At 49.2% G+C, this 20,354-nt stretch overlaps 1 protein-coding gene across 1 annotated transcript in view; it reads right to left on the minus strand.

Moving 5' to 3' along the window:
- LOC144597083 (sprouty-related, EVH1 domain-containing protein 2-like) overlaps positions 1-20,354 on the minus strand; it is a 71,697-nt gene that overhangs the window by 49,371 nt on the left and 1,972 nt on the right. The window contains exon 3 of the mRNA XM_078405999.1: positions 19,657-19,955. Within this exon, the coding sequence (XP_078262125.1) occupies positions 19,657-19,955 (299 nt within the window). The remainder of the gene's footprint in view (positions 1-19,656; positions 19,956-20,354) is intronic.

Raw genomic sequence — 20,354 nt, forward strand, 5'->3', positions numbered from 1 at the left:
ATGTCTCTCAGAGAGATATACATACATACAAATATATATATATACATACATATGTGTATATATATATATATAAGAAAATAACTGCAGATGCTGGTACAAATTGATTTATTCACAAAATGCTGGAGTAACTCAGCGGGTCAGGCAGCATCTCGGGAGAGAAGGAATGGGTGACGTTTCGGGTCGAGACCCTTCTTCAATGTGGAGTTCTCAGATTTGTTTTGAAGTTCTTGGAAATAGTGTTGGCTCCACTTGCTTGACCCTGTGTTTGGTGCTCCAACAAATTAGTCCACATTTATATATACATATATATATATACACACAAGATCTGAGTTTTAGTAGTATAAAAAAATAGATGGTGATGGAGTCGAATGTTCTCACTGCTAATACTGATCAGCCCCCAACCTCCATTTCGCCATCAGCTGTTTAGTGCAAGGTGAAGCCAGTAAGGTCTGATCAAGGATAGTCTGATACCTCCGATTTGTACCAGCATCTGCAGTTATGTTCCTACACAAGGATAGTGCGAGGATCACCAGTGAGGTGGATGGAGAGAGGTTCAGCACTGCTCTCTGGTTGTGGTAGGTTGGATCAGTAGCCCGATAACAGCTGCAAGTGGCCGTTGAGTTTGAGGATGGGGGGAGAGCTGATTCTTCACAATAATGTGAATCACTTGGATGGCGGGGAGCTTTGTTTTCCAGTGTATAAGGCTTGGGATATTTTTTGGATCATCAGAATGAACCTTTAAAGATCCTCAGGGTTTTAATTTGTAGTTGGAATTTATCCAATTCACTGCACAAGATGCAAAAAGAAATCAAGGCTGATTTCTCTTCCCTCGACAATGTGGAGTTCTCAGATTTGTTTTGAAGTTCTTGGAAATAGTGTTGGCTCCACTTGCTTGACGCTGTGTTTGGTGCTCCAACGAATTAGTCCACATTTATTTCATCTGCACTTTGGAGAAAAACATTTGTTCTAAACAAACCCTAATTTGGTGATGTTGCCAGGACTGGAGGGCCTGAGCTACAGGGAGAGGTTGGGGCAGGCTGGGACTCTATTCCTTGGAGCGCAGGAGGATGAGGGGCGATCTTACAGAGGTGTATAAAATCATCAAGGGAATAGTTAGAGGGAATAGTTAGAGGATTTGAGTATAGGAGTAGAGAGGTCCTTCTGCAGTTGTACAGGGCCCTGGTGTGACCACATCTGGAGTACTGTGTGCAGTTTTGGTCTCCAAATTCAAGGAAGGATGTCCTTGCTATTGAGGCAGTGCAGCGTAGGTTCACCAGATTAATCCCTGGGATGGAGGGACTGTCATATGAGGAAAGATTGGAAAGACTAGGCTTGTATTCACTGGAGTTTAGAAGGAGGAGAGGTGATCTTATAGAAACGTATAAAATTATAAAAGGATTGGACAAGCTAGATGCAGGAAAAATGTTCCCAATGTTGGGGGAGTCCAGAACCAGGGGCCACAGTCTAAGAATAAAGGGGAGGCCATTTAACACTGAGTTGAGAAAAAACTTTTTCACCCAGAGAGTTGTGAATTTGTGGCATTCTCTGCCACAGAAGGCAGTGGAGGTCAATTCACTGGATGAATTTAAAAGACAGTTAGATAGAGTTCTAGGGGCTAGTGGAATCAAGGGATATGGGGAGAAGGCAGGCACGGGTTACTGATTGTGGATGATCAGCCATGATCACATTGAATGGCGGTGCTGGCTCGAAGGGCCAAATGGCCTCCTCCTGCATCTATTGTCTATGTTTCCATGAATACACAGAGTCTTCTTACCAGGGTGGAGCACACATGAGATTAGTGTGCAAAATTAGATCACATGGTATTGGGGGTAGGGTACTGACATGGGTAGAGAACTGGTTGGCAGACAGGAAGCAAAGAGTAGGAATTAACGAGTTGCTTTCAGAATGGCAGGCAGTGACTAGTGGGGTGCCGCAAGGCTCGGTGCTGGGACCCCAGTTACTTACAATGTATATTAACGATTTGGACGAGGGAATTAAATGTGACATCTCCAAGTTTGCGGATGACACAAAGCTGGGTGGCAGTGAGGAGGATGCTATGAGTATACAGATACATGACAGGGGAATAAACACAAAATGCTGGAGTAACTCAGCGGGTCAGGCAGCATCTGTGGAGAACATGGATAGGTGACGTTTCACAGAGTGCTGGAGTAACTCAGCGGGTCAGGCAGCATCTGTGGAGAGAAGGAATGGGTGACGTTTCGGGTCGAGACCCTTCTTCAGACTAAAGAAGGGTGAAGAGGGCTGGAGAAGGGTCTCGACCAGGAACATCCCCCATTCCTTCTCTCCAGAGATGCTGCCTGTCCCGCTGAGTTACTCCAACATTTTGTGTCTACCTTCGATTTTAACCGGCATCTGCAGTTTATTTCCTACACATTGAATAAGCCAGCTTTCTTAAACAAATACTTGTCTGTACATTTCTGAACCAGTAGCTGTCTAAACAAACTAGTGGACTAGAATAAAGTTCTTTAAAAAAACAGCTTGCATTCCTTCTCCTATTGAGCAGTCTCTCTCTCTCGTTGGGCTCATCGGGGATTGAATGTTCCAACTTGGAACCGAGGCAAGAACTCAAACACTTGAAGCATTTCCTGTGTAGCTGTAAATTCAAGTTTATAAATTTCATGTTACAATCCAATTCCCAGTCACCGGACAGAAAATCAAAGGGAAAGTTCATGCTGCAGAATGTTACAGGAGGCAATCAGACTATCCAGCTAGTCACCCTTTCAGATGACATTACTGAGGATTTTTAAATGAACAGCTTATAAAAAAATAACTCGATTTAAAGACATTTTAAAAATGCAGTTATTAGTTAGTTTTAGAGAAACAAGCACTGAAACAGGCCCTTCGGCCCACCGAGTCCGTGCCGCCCAGCGATCCCCGCACACTAACACTATCCTACACACACCAGGGACAATTTACAATTTTATCAAAGCCGAATAACCTACAAACCTGTAGGGAAAAAAACCTGCAGATGCTGGTTTAAATCGAAGGTAGACACAAAATGCTAGAGTAACTCAGCGGGTCAGGCAGCATCTCTGGAGAGAAGGAATGGGTGACGTTACAGGTCGAGACCCTTCTTCAGACTGATGTCAGGGGAGGGGGCGGGACAAAGATAGAATGTAGTCGGAGACAGGAAGACTGGTGGGAGAACTGGGAAGGGGGAGGGGATAGAGAGGGGCAGCAGGGACTATCTGAAGTTAGAGAAGTCAATGTTCGTACCGCTGGGGTGTAAACTGCCCAAGCGAAATACGAGGTGCTGTTCCTCCAGTTTGCGCTAGGCCTCACTCTGACAATGGAGGAAGCCCAGGACAGAAAGGTCAGTGTGGGAGTGGGAGGGGGAGTTGAAGTGCTGAGCCACCGGGAGATCGGGTTGGTTAAGGCGGACTGAGCGGAGGTGTTGAGCGAAATGATCGCCGAGCCTGCGTTTGGTCTCGCCGATGTAGAGAAGTTGACAACTGGAACAGCGGATGCAATAGATGAGGTTGGAGGAGGTGCAGGTGAACCTCTGCCTCACCTGGAAAGACTGTTTGGGTCCTTGGATGGAGTTGAGGGGGGAGGTAAAGGGACAGGTGTTGCATCTCCTGCGGTTGCAGGGGAAAGTGCCCGGGGATGGGGTGGTTTGGGTGGGTAGAGACGAGTTGGTAATCTACAAACCTGATGTCTTTGGTGTGTGAGGGGGAAACCGGAGCACCCGGAGAAAACCCACGCCATCACGGGTTTGATCCTGACTGCGGGTGCTGTCTGTACGGAGTTTGCACGTTCTCCCCGTGACCTGCGTGGGTTTTCTCCAGGTGCTCCAGTTTCCTCCAACACTCCAAAGACGTGCGAGTTTAAAGATTAATTGGCTCGGGGGGGGGGGGGGGAGGCACAAATGTGATAGACAAGCATGGAGTTAAAGGGAAAGAGAGTACAGGAAAAGTTAAGAAAGACCCCAGAATTAACAGGACTGAAAGCTCACAAAGGGATAGGAGAGTGTGGCCAAATGAAATAGGAACCGATGTGAAAGGTGAGGTGAATAATGGATTAAAAGTATTACACATGAATGCGCAAAGTATAAGAAGTAAAGTAGATGAGCTTGAGGCTCAGTTAGAGGTTGGTAGATATGACATTGTGGGGATTACAGAGACGTGGCTGCAGGAGGATCGGGCCTGGGAACTGAATATTCAGGGTTATACATCCTATAGAAAGGACAGGCAGGTGGGCAGAGGAGGTGGGGTAGCTCTGCTGGTGAGGGATGGAATTCAGTCCCTTGTTAGGGGTGACATAGGGACTGATGAGGTAGAGTCACTGTGGATAGAGTTGAGGAATTGTAAAGGTAAGGAGACACTAATGGGAGTTATCTACAGACCCTCAAACTGTAGCCTGGAGAAAGGGTGTAAGATGCAGCAGGAGTTAAAACTGTCATGTAACAAAGGTAATGCTACTGTGGTGATGGGGGATTTCAATATGCAGGTAGACTGGGGAAATCAGGTTGGTTCTGGACCCCATGAAAGAGAGTTTGTAGAGTGTCTCTGAGATGGATTCTTAGAGCAGCTTGTACTGGAGCCTACCAGAGAGAAGGCAATTCTGGATTTAGTGTTGTCCAATGAACCAGATTTGATAAGAGAACTCGAGGTAAAGGAACCGCTTGGAGGTAGTGACCATAATATGATTAGTTTTAATCTGCAATTTGAGAGGGAGAAGGTTAAATCGGAAGTGTCAATGTTGCAGTAGAACAAAGCGGGCTATGAAGGCATGAGAGAGGAGCTGGCCAAGGTAGACTGGAAAGGGATCCTAGCAGGAATGACAGTGGAACAGCAATGGCAGGAATTTCTGGGCATAATCCGGAAGACGCAGGATCATTTCATTCCAAAGAGGAAGAAAGATTCTAAGGGGAGTAGGAGGCAACCGTGGCTGACAAGGGAAGTTAGGGATGGAATAAAACTAAAAGAAAAGATGTATAACACAGCAAAGAGTAGCGGGAAGCCAGAGGATTGGGAAACTTTCATAGGACAACAGAAGGTAACAAAACGGGCAATACGGGTTGAAAAAATGAAGTACGAGGGGAAGCTGGCCAAGAATATAAAGAAGGACAGTAAAAGCTTCTTTAGATATGTTAAGAGAAAAAGAGTAGTAAAGACAAATGTGGGTCCCTTGAAGGCAGACACGGGTGAAATTATTATGGGTAACAAGGAAATGGCTGAAGTGTTGAACAGGTACTTCGGATCTGTCTGTCTTCACTAAGGAAGACACAAACAATCTCCCAGATGTACTAGAGGACAGAGGATCTAGGGAGACAGAGGAACTGAAAGAAATTTGCATTAGGCGAGAAATAGTATTGGGTCGACTGATGGAACTGAAGGCTGGTAAATCCCCTGGGCCTGATGGTCTGCATCCCAGGGCCCTCAGGGAAGTGGCTCTAGAAATAGTGGACGCATTGGTGATCATTTTCCAATGTTTTATCAATTCAGGATCAGTTCCTGTGAATTGGAGGATAGCTAATGTTATCCCACTTTTCAAGAAAGGAGCGAGAGAGAAAACAGGGAATTCCAGTCCAGTTAGCCTGACATCAGTGGTGGGGAAGATGCTGGAGTCAATTATTAAAGAGGTAATAATGGTGCATTTGGATAGCAGTAAAAGGATTGGTCCACGTCAGCATGGATTTATGAAAGGGAAATGCTGCAGGTTCCTGCAAGATCTCAACCTTCTGCGATTGGAGGCATGAGAAACAGCAGATGCTGCAATCTGGAGCAAAACACAAAGTGCTGGAGCAACTCAGTGGGTCTGGCCATATCAGTGGAGACCATAGACAGATGGCGTTTTGGATCAGGACCCTTCTTCAGACTATAAACTCGAGTTTGACCATCTGAGAAAATATCTCGGGCTCCTCCTCTCATGCTGAGAATGTCGAGGTAGAAATGCACAGGGCGTTTCCCCCACAACTCTCACCAACCTCTACAGATGCACCCTAGAAAGCATGTAATCAGGATGCATCACAGCTTGGTTTGGGAACAGCTCCATCCAAGACTGCAAGAAAATGCAGAGAATTGTGGACGCAGCCCAGACCATCACACAAACCAACCTCCCTTCCATTGACTCCATCTACACCTCACGCTGCCTCGGCAAGGCCAGCAGCATAATCACGGACCAGTCTCACCCCGGTCTCTCCCTCTTCTCCCCTCTCCCATCAGGCAAGAGGTACAGAAGTGTGAAAACGCACACCTCCAGATTCAGGGACAGTTTCTTCCCAGCTGAACCGTCCTCTCACCAACTAGAGAGCGGTCCTGAGCTACAATCTACCACACTGGAGATCCTCGGACTATCTTTGAATGGACTTTACCTTGCAATAAATGTTAATCCCTTTATCCTGTATTTGTACACTGTGGACGGCTCGATTATAATCATGTGTTGTCTTTCCGCTAACTGGTTAGCACGCAACAAAAGCTTTTCACTGCACCTCGGTACACATGACAATAAACTGCACTAAACATGGAGGCTTTGGGACATGCTGCCATTAACATGATTGAGGAGCTTTATCTCATTTCTATAGTGTTGATATTCAGTGATAGTACAGAGGCTGCCCAGACTACCCAGCAGATGTTACCACTGCATCTACATTCCACGTCATGTATGTAAACACAACAAGCCTTCTATATAAACACATTGTTTTCACAGTTCCCCTACCAAGAGGCATTAAACCTTTAGCCTCACTAATAACCGTGGTACGCAACGGAGGGTGGTGGGCCTTGTGAGCAACCAATCTTCAAAGATATCGAGGACCAGAGGACAGAGCTTTAAGGTGAAGCCGGAAAGATTTAATAGGAACCTGAAGGAAAACTTTATTTACACAAGGGCGATTTGAACAAGCTGCCAGAGGAGGTAGTTGAGGCAGGGACTACCCCAACATTTAAGAAACTGTTAGATAGGAACATGGATAGGACAGGCAGGTGGGACTAAGTGTAGATGGGACATGTTGGCTGGTGTGGGCAAGTTGAGCCGAAGGGCCTGTTTCCGTGCTGTATGACTGTGAATCTGACACAGAGTGCTGGAGTAACTCAGTGGGTCAGGCAGCATCTGTGGAGAACATGGGTAGATGACGTTTCGGGTCGGGACCCTTCTTCAGACCTTCCAATCGTGGTGCTTTATTTATCGACCTCGTGCACCCTTTGTTTATGTGAGGCGTGGGGGTGATTGGCGATGTCCTGCCCATTCCTAATTGCTCTCGTTATTGGTGAGCCTCCACCTTGAGCATCTGTGACTTGCCACCAGCGGAGGTTCCCGGGCAGTGGGAGCGGGGATGGGGCTCCAGAAGGAAGGGGCATGGTTGGAAGCAAGGGGAAGGCTCTTGGCAGCATTCCCATGAGGAAGGAGGAGCTGCCCCTGGGGGAGGTTCATGACAATGATGCCAGGTGTGAGTGGGTTTAACATACAGGCAGTATGGGATGGCTCTGGGCCTGTACCTGCTGGAGTTTAGAAGAATGAGGGAGGAACTCATTGATTTCATGGTGTAGTGTGGTACTTTAGTGGTGATATGTACCGAGGTACAGTTAAATTCATTTCTGTATACAGTTCAGTACATGTATCACTATACATAAGCTATACATACTAGATAAGTCTCTCAGATACAGTGCGTGTACGGCAGTAGTACACTGAGACAGTGTACAGAGTCTCCAGTTTGGTGCCATTTTCAAGAGTTACTTGAAGTTAGAGAAGTCAATGTTCAACCTCTCTACCTCGGCGAGACCAAGCGCAGGCTCGGCGATCGTTTCACTGAACACCTCCGCTCAGTCCGTCTTAACCTACCTGATCTCCCGGTGGCTCAGCACTTCAACTCCCCCTCCCACTCCCAGTCTGACCTTTCTGTCCTGGGCCTCCTCCACTGTCAGAGTGAGGCCCAGCGCAAATTGGAGGAACAGCACCTCATATTTCACTTGGGTAGTTTACACCCCAGTGGTATGAACATTGACTTCTCTAACTTCAGATATCCCTGATTACTCTCTCTATTCCCTCCCCTTTCCCAGTTCTCCCACCAGTCTTCCTGTCTCCGACTACATTCTATCTTTGTCCCGCCCCCTCCCCCGACATCAGTCTGAAGAAGGGTCTCGACCCGAAACGTCACCCATTCCTTCGCTCCATAGACGCTGCCTGACCCGCTGAGTTACTCCAGCATTGTGGGTCTATCATTGATTTCATGGTGTAGTGTGGTACTTTGGTGGTCATATGTACTGAGGTACAGTTAAATTCATTTCTGTATACAGTTCAGTACATGTATCACTATACATAAGCTATGCATACTAGATCAGCCTCTCAGATACAGTGCGTGTACGGCATTAGTACACTGAGACAGTGTACAGAGTCTCCAGTTTGGCACCAATTTCAGGAGTTACTTGAAGTTAGAGAAGTCAATGTTCATACCGCTGGGGTGTAAACTACCCAAGCGAAATATGAGGTGCTGTTCCTCCAATTTGTGCTGGGCCTCACTCTGACAGTGGAGGAGGCCCAGGACAGAAAGGTCAGTGTGGGAGTGGGAGGGGGAGTTACAGTCCTAACACCAGGCCACTGCACTGTGAGAGAGATATCCGTCCCCACCTGTGGTTGACCCAAACAAGTATTTCACAAACTAAACCGTCAAAGCCCTTGCCAGGCCTTGGCTCAAAACCAACACTTAAAAATAGTAACCGACAGGGAGTTATTTCCATGCTCAACTCATTCACAAGCAACGAGCTTCAGAGAATTGGACACCAAGACATTCAAGAGAGAGCTAGATAGAGCTCTTAAGGATAGCGGAGTCAGGGGGTATGGGGAGAAGGCAGGAACGGGGTACTGATTGAGAATGATCAGCCATGATCACATTGAATGGTGGTGCTGGCTCGAAAGGCCAAATGGCCTCCTCCTGCACCTATTGTCTATTATCTATAACCCACTCACTGCAAGACCTTGATCCACTATAGACCCAAGACATAGAAGAATACGTGTCAATGTGTCTGGAAATGTACAAAGGTAATAAAGTAAGGAAGCCAAATGCAAGGCGAGTAATTATTTAGAGGGGAAATAATTTTATTTTGAGAAAAAACGTTTTCACCCAGAGAGTTGTGCCACAGAGGGCAGTGGAGGCCAATTCACTGAATTAAGAGAGAGTTAGATAGAGCTCTAGGGGCTAGTGGAATCAAGGGATATGGGGAGAAGGCAGGCACAGGTTACTGATTGTGGATGATCAGCCATGATCACAATGAATGGCGGTGCTGGCTCGAAGGGGCAAATGGGCCTCCTCCTGCACCTATTTTCTATGTTTCTAGGACTGCAATAAAAAAAACAGGGATGTAATGCTGAGGCTGTATAAGGCGCTGGTCAGGCCGCATTTGGAACATTGTGAGCAATTCTGGACCCATAACTGAGGAAGGATATGCCAGCTCTGGAGAGGGTCCAGAGGAGGTTTACGGGAACGATCCCAGGAATGAGTGGGCTAGCATATGTCAGCGTTTGTTGGCACTGGGCCTGTACTTGGTGGAGTTTAGAAGGATGAGGGGGGACCTCATTGAAACGTACAGAATAGTGAGCGGCCTGGCTGGAGTGGATGTGGAGAGGATGTTTCCACTAGTGGGAGAGTCTAGGACCAGAGGGCACAGCCTCAGAATTAGAGGACGTTCCTTTTGGATGGGGATGAGGAGGAATTTCTTTAGTCAGAGGGTGGTGAATCTGTGGAATTCTTTGCCACAGACGGCTGTGGAGGCCACAAGTCAGTGGATATTTTAAAGGCAGAGATAGATAGATTCTTGATTAGTGCGGGGTGTCAGGGGTTATGGGGAGAAGGCAGGAGAATGGGGTTAGGAGGGAGAGTAGACTTGATTGAATGGCAGAGTAGACTTGAAGGGCCGAATGGCCTAATTCTGCTCCTATCACTGATGAACTTATGAACTTATAATACGGCTTTAAAATCAGGACGACATAAAACAAGGACTTTGTGTTAAGGTGAGGGGGGGAAAGATTTAATAGGAACCAGAGGTGTAACATTTTTATTTTTACACAGAGGGTGTGTGCGTAAGGAATGAGCGGAGGCAGGAGGTCATTGGGGCCGGGACTGTCGCAATATTTAAGAGACAGTCAGACAGGTACATGGATACGATATGTTCAGAGGGAAGATAGACACAGAGTGCTGGAGTAACTCAGCGGGTCAGGCAGCATCTGTGGAGAACATGGATAGGTGACGTTTCACAGAGTGCTGGAGTAACTCAGTGGGTCGGGCAGCATCTGTGGAGAACATGGATAGGTGACGTTTCACAGAGTGCTGGAGTAACTCAGTGGGTCGGGCAGCATCTGTGAAGAGAAGGAATGGGTGACGTTTCAGACCCTTCTTCAGACTGAGAGTCAGGGACCCGCTGAGTTACTCCAGCACTCTGTGAAACGTCACCTATCCATGTTCTCCACAGATGCTGCCTGACCCGCTGAGTTACTCCAGCACTCTGTGAAACGTCACCCATCCATGTTCTCCACAGATGCTGCCTGACCAAACTGGAGGTATGGGAACAGAAATGCTGCCAGTCCCGCTGAGTTACTCCAGCTTTTCGAGTCCGTCTTCGGTGTAAACCAGCATCTGCAGTTCCTTACCACACAGAGGTTTAGAGGGATATGGGCCAAACGCGGGCGGGTGGGGCTAGTGTAGCTGGGGCAGGTCGGCCAGCTTGGGCAAGTTGGGCCAAAGGGCCTGTTTCCACGGTGTATCACTCTTAATCAGTTGGTGACTGGTGAGATTACAGGCAATGAATCCTTCAGACCCTCAATGACTTGCACTTCACTACACTAAGTCGTCGTGCACAGGGGTTTGTTTCCACCGGCCCAAACTACCCCCACTCCCCCCTCTCCCCCCCCCTTTTAATGTTCCCAATGTTGGGGGAGTCCAGAACCAGGGGCCACACAGTCGAAGAATTAAGGGGAAGCCATTTAAAACTGAGGTGAGAAAAAAAAAATCACCCAGAGAGTTGTGAATTTGTGGAATTCTCTGCCACAGAGGGCAGTGGAGGCCAATTCACTGGATGAATTTAAGAGAGAGTTAGATAGAGCTCTAGGGGCTAGTGGAATCAAGGGATATGGGGAGAAGGCAGGCACGGGTTACTGATTGTGGATGATCAGCCATGATCACAATCAATGGTGGTGTTATAGACAATAGACAATAGGTGCAGGAGGAGGCCATTCGGCCCTTCGAGCCAGCACTACCATTCAATGTGATCATGGCTGATCGTTCTCAATCAAGGGGCCACAGTTTAAGAATAAGGGGTAGGCCATTTAGAACTGAGATGAGGAAAAACTTTTTCAGTCAGAGAGTTGTGAATCTGTGGAATTCTCTGCCTCAGAAGGCAGTGGAGGCCAATTCTCTGAATGCATTCAAGAGAGAGCTGGATAGAGCTCTTAAGGATAGCGGAGTCAGGGGGTATGGGGAGAAGGCAGGAACGGGGTACTGATTGAGAATGATCAGCCATGATCACATTGAATGACAGTGCTGGCTCGAAGGGCCGAATGGCCTCCTCCTGCACCTATTGTCTATTGTCTATAATCAGTACCCCGTTCCTGCCTTCTCCCCATACCCCCTGACTCCGCTATCCTTAAGAGCTCTATCTAGCTCTCTCTTGAATGCATTCAGAGAATTTGCATCCACTGCTTTCTGTGCTGGCTCAAAGGGCTGAGTGGCCTCCTCCTGCACCTATTTGTTTCTATGTGTCTAAGTCGTTGACCCTGTGACATGCGAGTGTGAAAATAACTTGCCACTTCTCAAAGTATTTCCAATAGCCTCACACAGAAATAAATGTTGGCCTCTCATGAGTCTGTAATGCTTTGCGCTGGCAGGGTTGCGGGCAGCCACACTGCACATGACTGCGTGGGCCGGGAGGCTCGCTGGGGGATGGGTAGGAAGAGGATGTGGAAAAACAAATTTAGCTCAAACATTGACTGAGTCATGCACCAAAACGTGTTCTCAATCTGTGACGGGACTGACTGAAGGCTGAGCAAAGCAGCCTGGTGCAACCGAGATCAGATGCTTCCAATGCTCCCTGTTGGTGGAGCAAAGCAACAAGGTAAAACAACAAGAACCACGAGGCAAATAGCAGGGTCAAAGAAAAGGAACTGCAGATGCTAGTTTATACTAAAGCTATACAGAGTGCTGGAGTAACTCAGCGGGTCAGGCAGCATCTGTGTAGAACATGGACGGCACATGGACGGCACGGTAGCGCAGTGGTAGAGTTGCTGCTTTACAGCGAATGCAGCGCCGGAGACTCAGGTTCGATCCTGACTACGGGTGCTGCACTGTAAGGAGTTTGTACATTCTCCCCGTGACCTGCGTGGGTTTTCTCCGAGATCTTCGGTTTCCTCCCACACTCCAAAGACGTACAGGTATGTAGGTTAATTGGCTGGGTAAATGTAAAAATTGTCCCTAGTGGGTGTAGGATAGTGTTAATGTACGGGGATCGCTGGGCGGCACGGACTTGGTGGGCCGAATGGCCTGTTTCCGGCTGTATATATATGATATGATATGATAGGTGACGTTTCACAGAGTGCTGGAGTAACTCAGCGGGTCAGGCAGCATCTGTGGAGAACATGGATAGGTGACGTTTCACAGAGTGCTGGAGTAACTCAGCGGGTCAGGCAGCATCTGTGGAGAACATGGATAGGTGACGTTTCACAGAGTGCTGGAGTAACTCAGCGGGTCAGGCAGCATCTGTGGAGAACATGGATAGGTGACGTTCCTGGGTTTCGGGTCAGGACCCTTCTTCAGAGTTGCTGTACACTGGACATTTCAGTTCCTTCTGTGGGCACTTGAGGGGGAAAGGAGGATCAATGTGGAAGAAAAAAAGTAGAATCAGTCTGAAGAAGTGTCTCGACCCAAAATGTCACCCATCCAATCAACAGCAGCAGGTCTTTGTTTCGACAAGATGATAATGTCTTTGCAAAAACTACAACAGATGAAAATGTAGACCAGCTCCACTTGAGTAGTTCTACCTGGTCCCTCAAAGCACCTGGTTTACACTTTAGAGATACAGTGCAGAAACAGGCCCTTCGGCCCACCGAGTCCATGCCGACCAGCGATCCCTGTACTTTTCCACTACACACACGAGGGACAAAATTCTATTTTCACCGCAGCCAATTAACCTACACACCTGCGCGTCTTTGGAGTGTGGGATGAAACCGGAGCACCCGGAGAAAACCCACGCAGGTCACGGGGAGAACGTACAAACTCTGTACAGATAGCGCCCGTGGTCGGGATATCTGGCACTGCGAGGCAGCAACTTTACCGCTGCGCTGCTGGTATTTGTTTCCATTGATGGAGGGCACCATTTTGCAGGTGGTGCCGATGCAGTGAAATCGGACAGCCTTTCAACCCACTGGGAATCACTGCCCAACTGCAGCCAGAGTTCAAACACGCTTACAAATCAGATAACAGCAAGAAAACAGGATGGGCCCCAGCTCCCTCGCGATGACACAGAGACGTGCAGAACAGTCATGTACACACACTGCTGACTGGCCCGACATACATGTGGCCTGACATACATGTGGCCCGACATACATGTGGAGGAAGGAACTGCACACGCCAAAGATAAACTGACGAAACGTCTCCACACAAAACATCACCCATTCCTTCTCTCCACAGATGCTGCCTGACCCGCTGAGTTACTCCAGCACTCGGTGTGTGTCCTGGGCCTAGAGAGACATTTATTAGCTTCTTGGGAATTGCACTCACACTCCTGTGCATTTAGTGAGCATGTGGAGAACACAAGGGGGAGGAGGTCATAAGTGATAGGAGCAGAATTAGGCCATTCGGCCCATCAAGTCTACTCTGCCATTCAATCCTGGCTAATCTATCTCTATAGACAATAGACAATAGGTGCAGGAGTAGGCCATTCAGCCCTTCGAGCCAGCACCGCCATTCAATGCGATCATGGTTGATCACTCTCAATCAGTACCCCGTTCCTGCCTTCTCCCCATACCCCCTCACTCCGCTATCCTTAAGAGCTCTATCCATCTCTCTCTTGAAAGCATCCAACGAACTGGCCTCCACTGCCTTCTGAGGCAGAGAATTCCACACCTTCACCACTCTCTGACTGAAAAAGTTCTTCCTCATCTCCGTTCTAAATGGCCTACCCCTTATTCTTAAACTGTGGGCCCTTGTTCTGGACTCCCCCAACATTGGGAACATGTTTCCTGCCTTTAATGTGTCCAATCCCCTAATTATCTTATATGTTTCAATAAGATCCCCCCTCATCCTTCTAAATTCCAGTGTATACAAGCCTAATTGCTCCAGCCTTTCAACATACGACAGTCCCGCCATTCCGGGAATTAACCTAGTGAACCTACGCTGCACGCCCTCAATAGCAAGAATATCCTTCCTCAAATTTGGAGACCAAAACTGCACACAGTACTCCAGGTGCGGTCTCACCAGGGCCCGGTACAACTGTAGAAGGACCTCTTTGCTCCTATACTCAACTCCTCTTGTTATGAAGGCCAACATTCCATTGGCTTTCTTCATCTCTCTCTCCTAACCCCATTTTCCTGCCTTCTCCCCATAACCCCTGACACCCGCACTAATCAAGAATCTATCTATCTCTGCCTTAAAAATATCCACTGACTTGTGGCCTCCACAGCCGTCTGTGACAAAGAATCCCACAGATTCACCACCCCCTGGCGAAAGATATTCCTCCTCATCTCCATCCCAAAGGAACGTCCTTTAATTCTGAGGCTGTGCCCTCTGGTCCTAGACTCTCCCACTAGTGGAAACATCCTCTCCACATCCACTCTATCCCGGCTGTTCACTATTCTGTACGTTTCAATGAGGTCCCCCCTCATTCTTCTAAACTCCAGTGAGCACAGGCCCAATGCCGACAAACGCTCATCATATGTTAACCCACTCATTCCTGGGATCATTCTTGTAAACCTCCTCTGGACCCTCTCCAGAGCCAGCACATCCTTCCTCAGATATGGGGCCCAAAATTGCTCACAATGTTCCATATGTGGCCTGACCAGCGCCTTATAGAGCCTCAGCATTACATCCCTGTTTTTGTACACAAGCCCTCTTGAAATAAATGCCAGCATTGAGTTTGCTTTCAGCACCCACTTACAACAAGGCAGCCGGCATCATCAGAGACCCATACCACCCTGGCCACACTCTCACTGACCCACACCACCCTGGCCACACTCTCACTGACCCACACCACCCTGGCCACACTCTCACTGACCCACACCACCCTGGCCACACTCTCACTGACCCACACCACCCTGGCCACACTCTCACTGACCCACACCACCCTGGCCACACTCTCACTGACCCACACCACCCTGGCCACACTCTCACTGACCCACACCACCCTGGCCACACTCTCACTGACCCACACCACCCTGGCCACACTCTCACTGACCCACACCACCCTGGCCACACTCTCACTGACCCACACCACCCTGGCCACACTCTCACTGACCCACACCACCCTGGCCACACTCTCACTGACCCACACCACCCTGGCCACACTCTCACTGACCCACACCACCCTGGCCACACTCTCACTGACCCACACCACCCTGGCCACACTCTCACTGACCCACACCACCCTGGCCACACTCTCACTGACCCACACCACCCTGGCCACACTCTCACTGACCCACACCACCCTGGCCACACTCTCACTGACCCACACCACCCTGGCCACACTCTCACTGACCCACACCACCCTGGCCACACTCTCACTGACCCACACCACCCTGGCCACACTCTCACTGACCCACACCACCCTGGCCACACTCTCACTGACCCACACCACCCTGGCCACACTCTCACTGACCCACACCACCCTGGCCACACTCTCACTGACCCACACCACCCTGGCCACACTCTCACTGACCCACACCACCCTGGCCACACTCTCACTGACCCACACCACCCTGGCCACACTCTCACTGACCCACACCACCCTGGCCACACTCTCGTCTCGCTGCTACCATGGGGGAGAAGGTCCAGGAGCCTGAAAACCGTGACCTCCAGGTTCAAGAACAGCTTCTTCCCAGCAACCACCAGGCTGTTAAACACGGCACAACACTGACCCCAGCAACTGTGATAGACAATAGACAATAGGTGCAGGAGGAGGCCATTCGGCCCTTCGAGCCAGATCTATGATCTTTTGTGGCCCTCGTCAGCACCTGATGACCACACACTTAACAAGAGGGCGGTGAATCTGTGGAACTCATTGCCACAGATGGCTGTGGAGCCCAAGTCAGTGGATATTTTTAAGTCAGAGATAGACAGATACTTGATTAGTACGGGTGTCTAGTAAGGGTGACCTCATTGGTGACCCTCGGACTATCCTTGATCGGGCTTTGCTGGCTTTACCTTGCACTAAACGTTATTCCCTTAACATGTGTCTGTACACTGTGGACGGCTCGATTGTAATCATGTATTGTCTTTCCGCTGACTGGTTAGCACGCGGCAAAAACATTTCACTGCACCTCAGTACACGTGACAATAAACGGCACTGAACTGTCAATAGACAATAGGTGCACGAGGAGGCCATTCAGCCCTTCGAGCCAGCACCGCCATTCAATGCGATCATGGCTGATCACTCTCAATCAGTGCCCCGTTCCTGCCTTCTCCCCATACCCCCTCACTCCGCTATCCTTAAGAGCTCTATCCAGCTCTCTCTTGAAAGCATCCAACGAACTGGCCTCCACTGCCTTCTGAGGCAGAGAATTCCACACCTTCACCACTCTCTGACTGAAAAAGTTATTTCTCATCTCCGTTCTAAATGGCCTACCCCTTATTCTTAAACTGTGGCCCCTTGTTCTGGACTCCCCCAACATTGGGAACATGTTTCCTGCCTCTAATGTGTCCAATCCCCTAATTATCTTATATGTTTCAATAAGATCCCCCCTCATCCTTCTAAATTCCAGTGTATACAAGCCTAATTGCTCCAGCCTTTCAACATACGACAGTCCCGCCATTCCGGGAATTAACCTAGTGAACCTACGCTGCACGCCCTCAATAGCAAGAATATCCTTCCTCAAATTTGGAGACCAAAACTGCACACAGTACTCCAGGTGCGGTCTCACTAGGGCCCTGTACAACTGCAGAAGGACCTCTTTGCTCCTATACTCAACTCCTCTTGTTATGAAGGCCAACATTCCATTGGCTTTCTTCACTGCCTGCTGTACCTGCATGCTTCATGTCAGGGGTGATGGGAGAAGGCAGGAGAATGGGGTTGAGAGGGAGAGATAGATCAGCCGTGACTGAATGGTGGAGTGGCCTTGATGGGCCGAATGGCCTAATTCTGATCCTATCACTTATGATCTTACCTCTGGTCACAGTCCATGTTTGTTCTCCACAAGCTCAATACGCCACAGACTTCTGTCGTGGGGGGGCCAGAGACTGACACACTCCCACCCCCCCCCACCCCCCCCCCCCCCAATCTTCGCACATCCACAATCCTCTCCACTCCTCACTTTAATTTCATGTATCTTGTGTTTTATGACTGTCAGCAGATCAATTTCCCTCCTGGGATCAATAAAGTTCTATCGTATCGTATCGTATCATATCGTACGTTTGACACGGATTCCTCACTACGATGGACAACCTGCGTGTGCTGTGACCACGCACGCCTCTCACACAAGTCACAGCGGGTAGAGCTGCTGCTTCACAGCGCCGGAGACCCGGGTTCCATCCCGACTACGGGTGCTGTCTGTACGGAGTTTGTACGTTCTCCCCGTGACCTGCGTGGGTTTTCTCCGAGATCTTCGGATTCCTCCCACACTCCAAAGACGTGCAGGTTTGTAGGTTAATTGGCTTGGTGTATGTGTCAATTGTCCCTAGTGTGTGTAGGATAGTGTTAGTGTGTGAGGATCGCTGGCCGGCGCGGACCTGGTGGGCCGAAGGGCCTGTTTTCGCGCTGTGTCTCTAAACTAAACTAAACCTAAAACTAAGGTAGACACAAAGTGCTGGAGTAACTCAGCAGGTCAGGCAGCATCCCTGGAGAGAAGGAATGGGTGACGTTTTGGGTCGAGACCCTTCTTCACCCATTCCTTCTCTCCTGAAATGCTGCCTGACCCGCTGCATCAGGCAGCATCTGTGGAGAACATGGATAGGTGACGTTTCACAGAGTGCTGGAATAACTCAGTGGGTCAGGCAGCATCTGTGGAGGACATGGATGGTTGATGTTTCACAGAGTGCTGGAGTAACTCAGCGGGTCAGGCAGCATCTGTGGAGAACATGGATAGGTGACGTTTCACAGAGTGCTGGAGTAACTCAGTGGGTCAGGCAGCATCTGTGGAGGACATGGATGGGTGACGTTTCACAGAGTGCTGGAGTAACTCAGCGGGTCAGGCAGCATCTGTGGAGGACATGGATGGGTGACGTTTCACAGAGTGCTGGAGTAACTCAGTGGGTCAGGCAGCATCTGTGGAGAACATGGATAGGTGACGTTTCACAGAGTGCTGGAGTAACTCAGCGGGTCAGGCAGCATCTGTGGAGAACATGGATGGGTGACGTTTCACAGAGTGCTGGAGTAACTCAGCGGGTCAGGCAGCATCTCGGGAGAGAAGGAATGGGTGATGCTTCGGGTCGAGCCCCTTCCTCCTCTTATTCATAAAGCTGTAACCACGCCATTGCTCAACTTACATGGCCTTGGGAACGTGGGCTCCTTCTGCAGCAAATGACTCAATGCAAACACCGCGTCCAGTCACGCTCAGCGGTGATCAGGCAGTGCTCCATAAACCCAACCTGTGATGTCCTGGCCCATCACTTCCCATCGCCAAACAACCCAAAGTCTCTCAAACCAAAGTCCACTCCAATCAACACACACAGACATTATTCATTGATAATCTCTTATCCACACCCATTAGCACATACTCTTTCGAAACCTGTCCAAACACAGTCACAGTCATAGAGTCACAGAGTGATACAGCGTGGAAACAGGCCCTTCGGCCCATCTTTCCCACACTGCCCAACAATGTCCCAGCTACACTCGTCCCACCTGCCTGCGCTTGGCCCATATCCCTCCAAACCTGTCCTATCCATGTACCTGTCTAACTGTTTCGTAAACGATGGGATAGTCCCGGCCTCAACTACCTCCTCTGGCAGCTTGTTCCATACACCCACCACCCTCACACAAGACTCCACACCCATCACCGGCATAGAGCTAATACACCATAGAAACAGGCCCTTCGGCCCACCTTTCCCATGCCAACAATATTGGCACACTGGGATGGTCCCATTTCCCTGCATTTATAGAAACATAGACAATAGGTGCAGGAGTAGGCCACTCGGCCCTTCGAACCATAACCGCCATTCAATGTGATCATGGCTGATCATCCACAATCAGTAACCCGTGCCTGCCTTCTCCCCATACCCCTTGATTCCGTTAGCCCTGAGCGCTAAATCTAACTCTCTCTTGAATACATCCAGTGAATCGGCCTCCACTGCCTTCTGTGGCAGAGAATTCCACAGATTCACAACGCTCTGGCCCACATCACTCTAAAACCTTCGTGTGCAGGGATCGCTGGTCGGCGCGGACCTGGTGGGCCGAAGGGCCTGTTTGCACGCTGTATCTCTAAACAACTGCTTTGAGAGGAGCGACAGGTGGAACAAGGTGTGCAGAAACACCAGAATTTATTTTTCTACCTTTAAGATATCAAAACCTCCAACAATATTTGTTAATGACAACGCTGGAAACTGGTGGTTGGGCACTGGGCCTCTGAGGTAGGCTGGGTTTGATGAGCAGGCTGGGTTTGATGGTTTTGATGACCGGGCTGGGTTTGATGACCAGGCTGGGTTTGATGAGCAGGCTGGGTTTGATGGTTTGATGACCGAGCTGGGTTTGATGGTTTTGATGACCGGGCTGGGTTTGATGACCAGGCTGGGTTTGATGGTTTGATGACCGGGCTGGGTTTGATGGTTTGATGACCGGGCTGGGTTTGATGAGCAGGCTTGGACTGGACTGAAAACACCGATGCGCTATACAGAAAGGGCCAGAGCAGACTTTATCTGCTGAGGAGACTCAGGTCCTTTGGAGTGCAGGGGGCACCCAATAGACAATAGGTGCAGGAGGAGGCCATTCGGCCCTTCGAGCCAGCACCGCCATTCAAAGTGATCTTAGCTAATCATTCTCAATCAGTACCCCGTTCCTGCCTTCTCCCCATAACTCCCTGACTCCGCTATCCTTAAGAGCTCTATCTAGCTCTCTCTTGAATGCATTCAGAGAATTGGCCTCCACTGCCTTCTGAGGCAGAGAATTCCACAGATTCACAACTCTCTGACTGAAAAAGTTTTTCCTCATCTCAGTTCTAAATGGCCTACCCCTTATTCTTAAACTGTGGCCCCTGGTTCTGGACTCCCC

The sequence above is a fragment of the Rhinoraja longicauda genome, chromosome 9 (assembly GCF_053455715.1).
Source record: "Rhinoraja longicauda isolate Sanriku21f chromosome 9, sRhiLon1.1, whole genome shotgun sequence".
Lineage (NCBI taxonomy): Eukaryota > Metazoa > Chordata > Chondrichthyes > Rajiformes > Arhynchobatidae > Rhinoraja > Rhinoraja longicauda.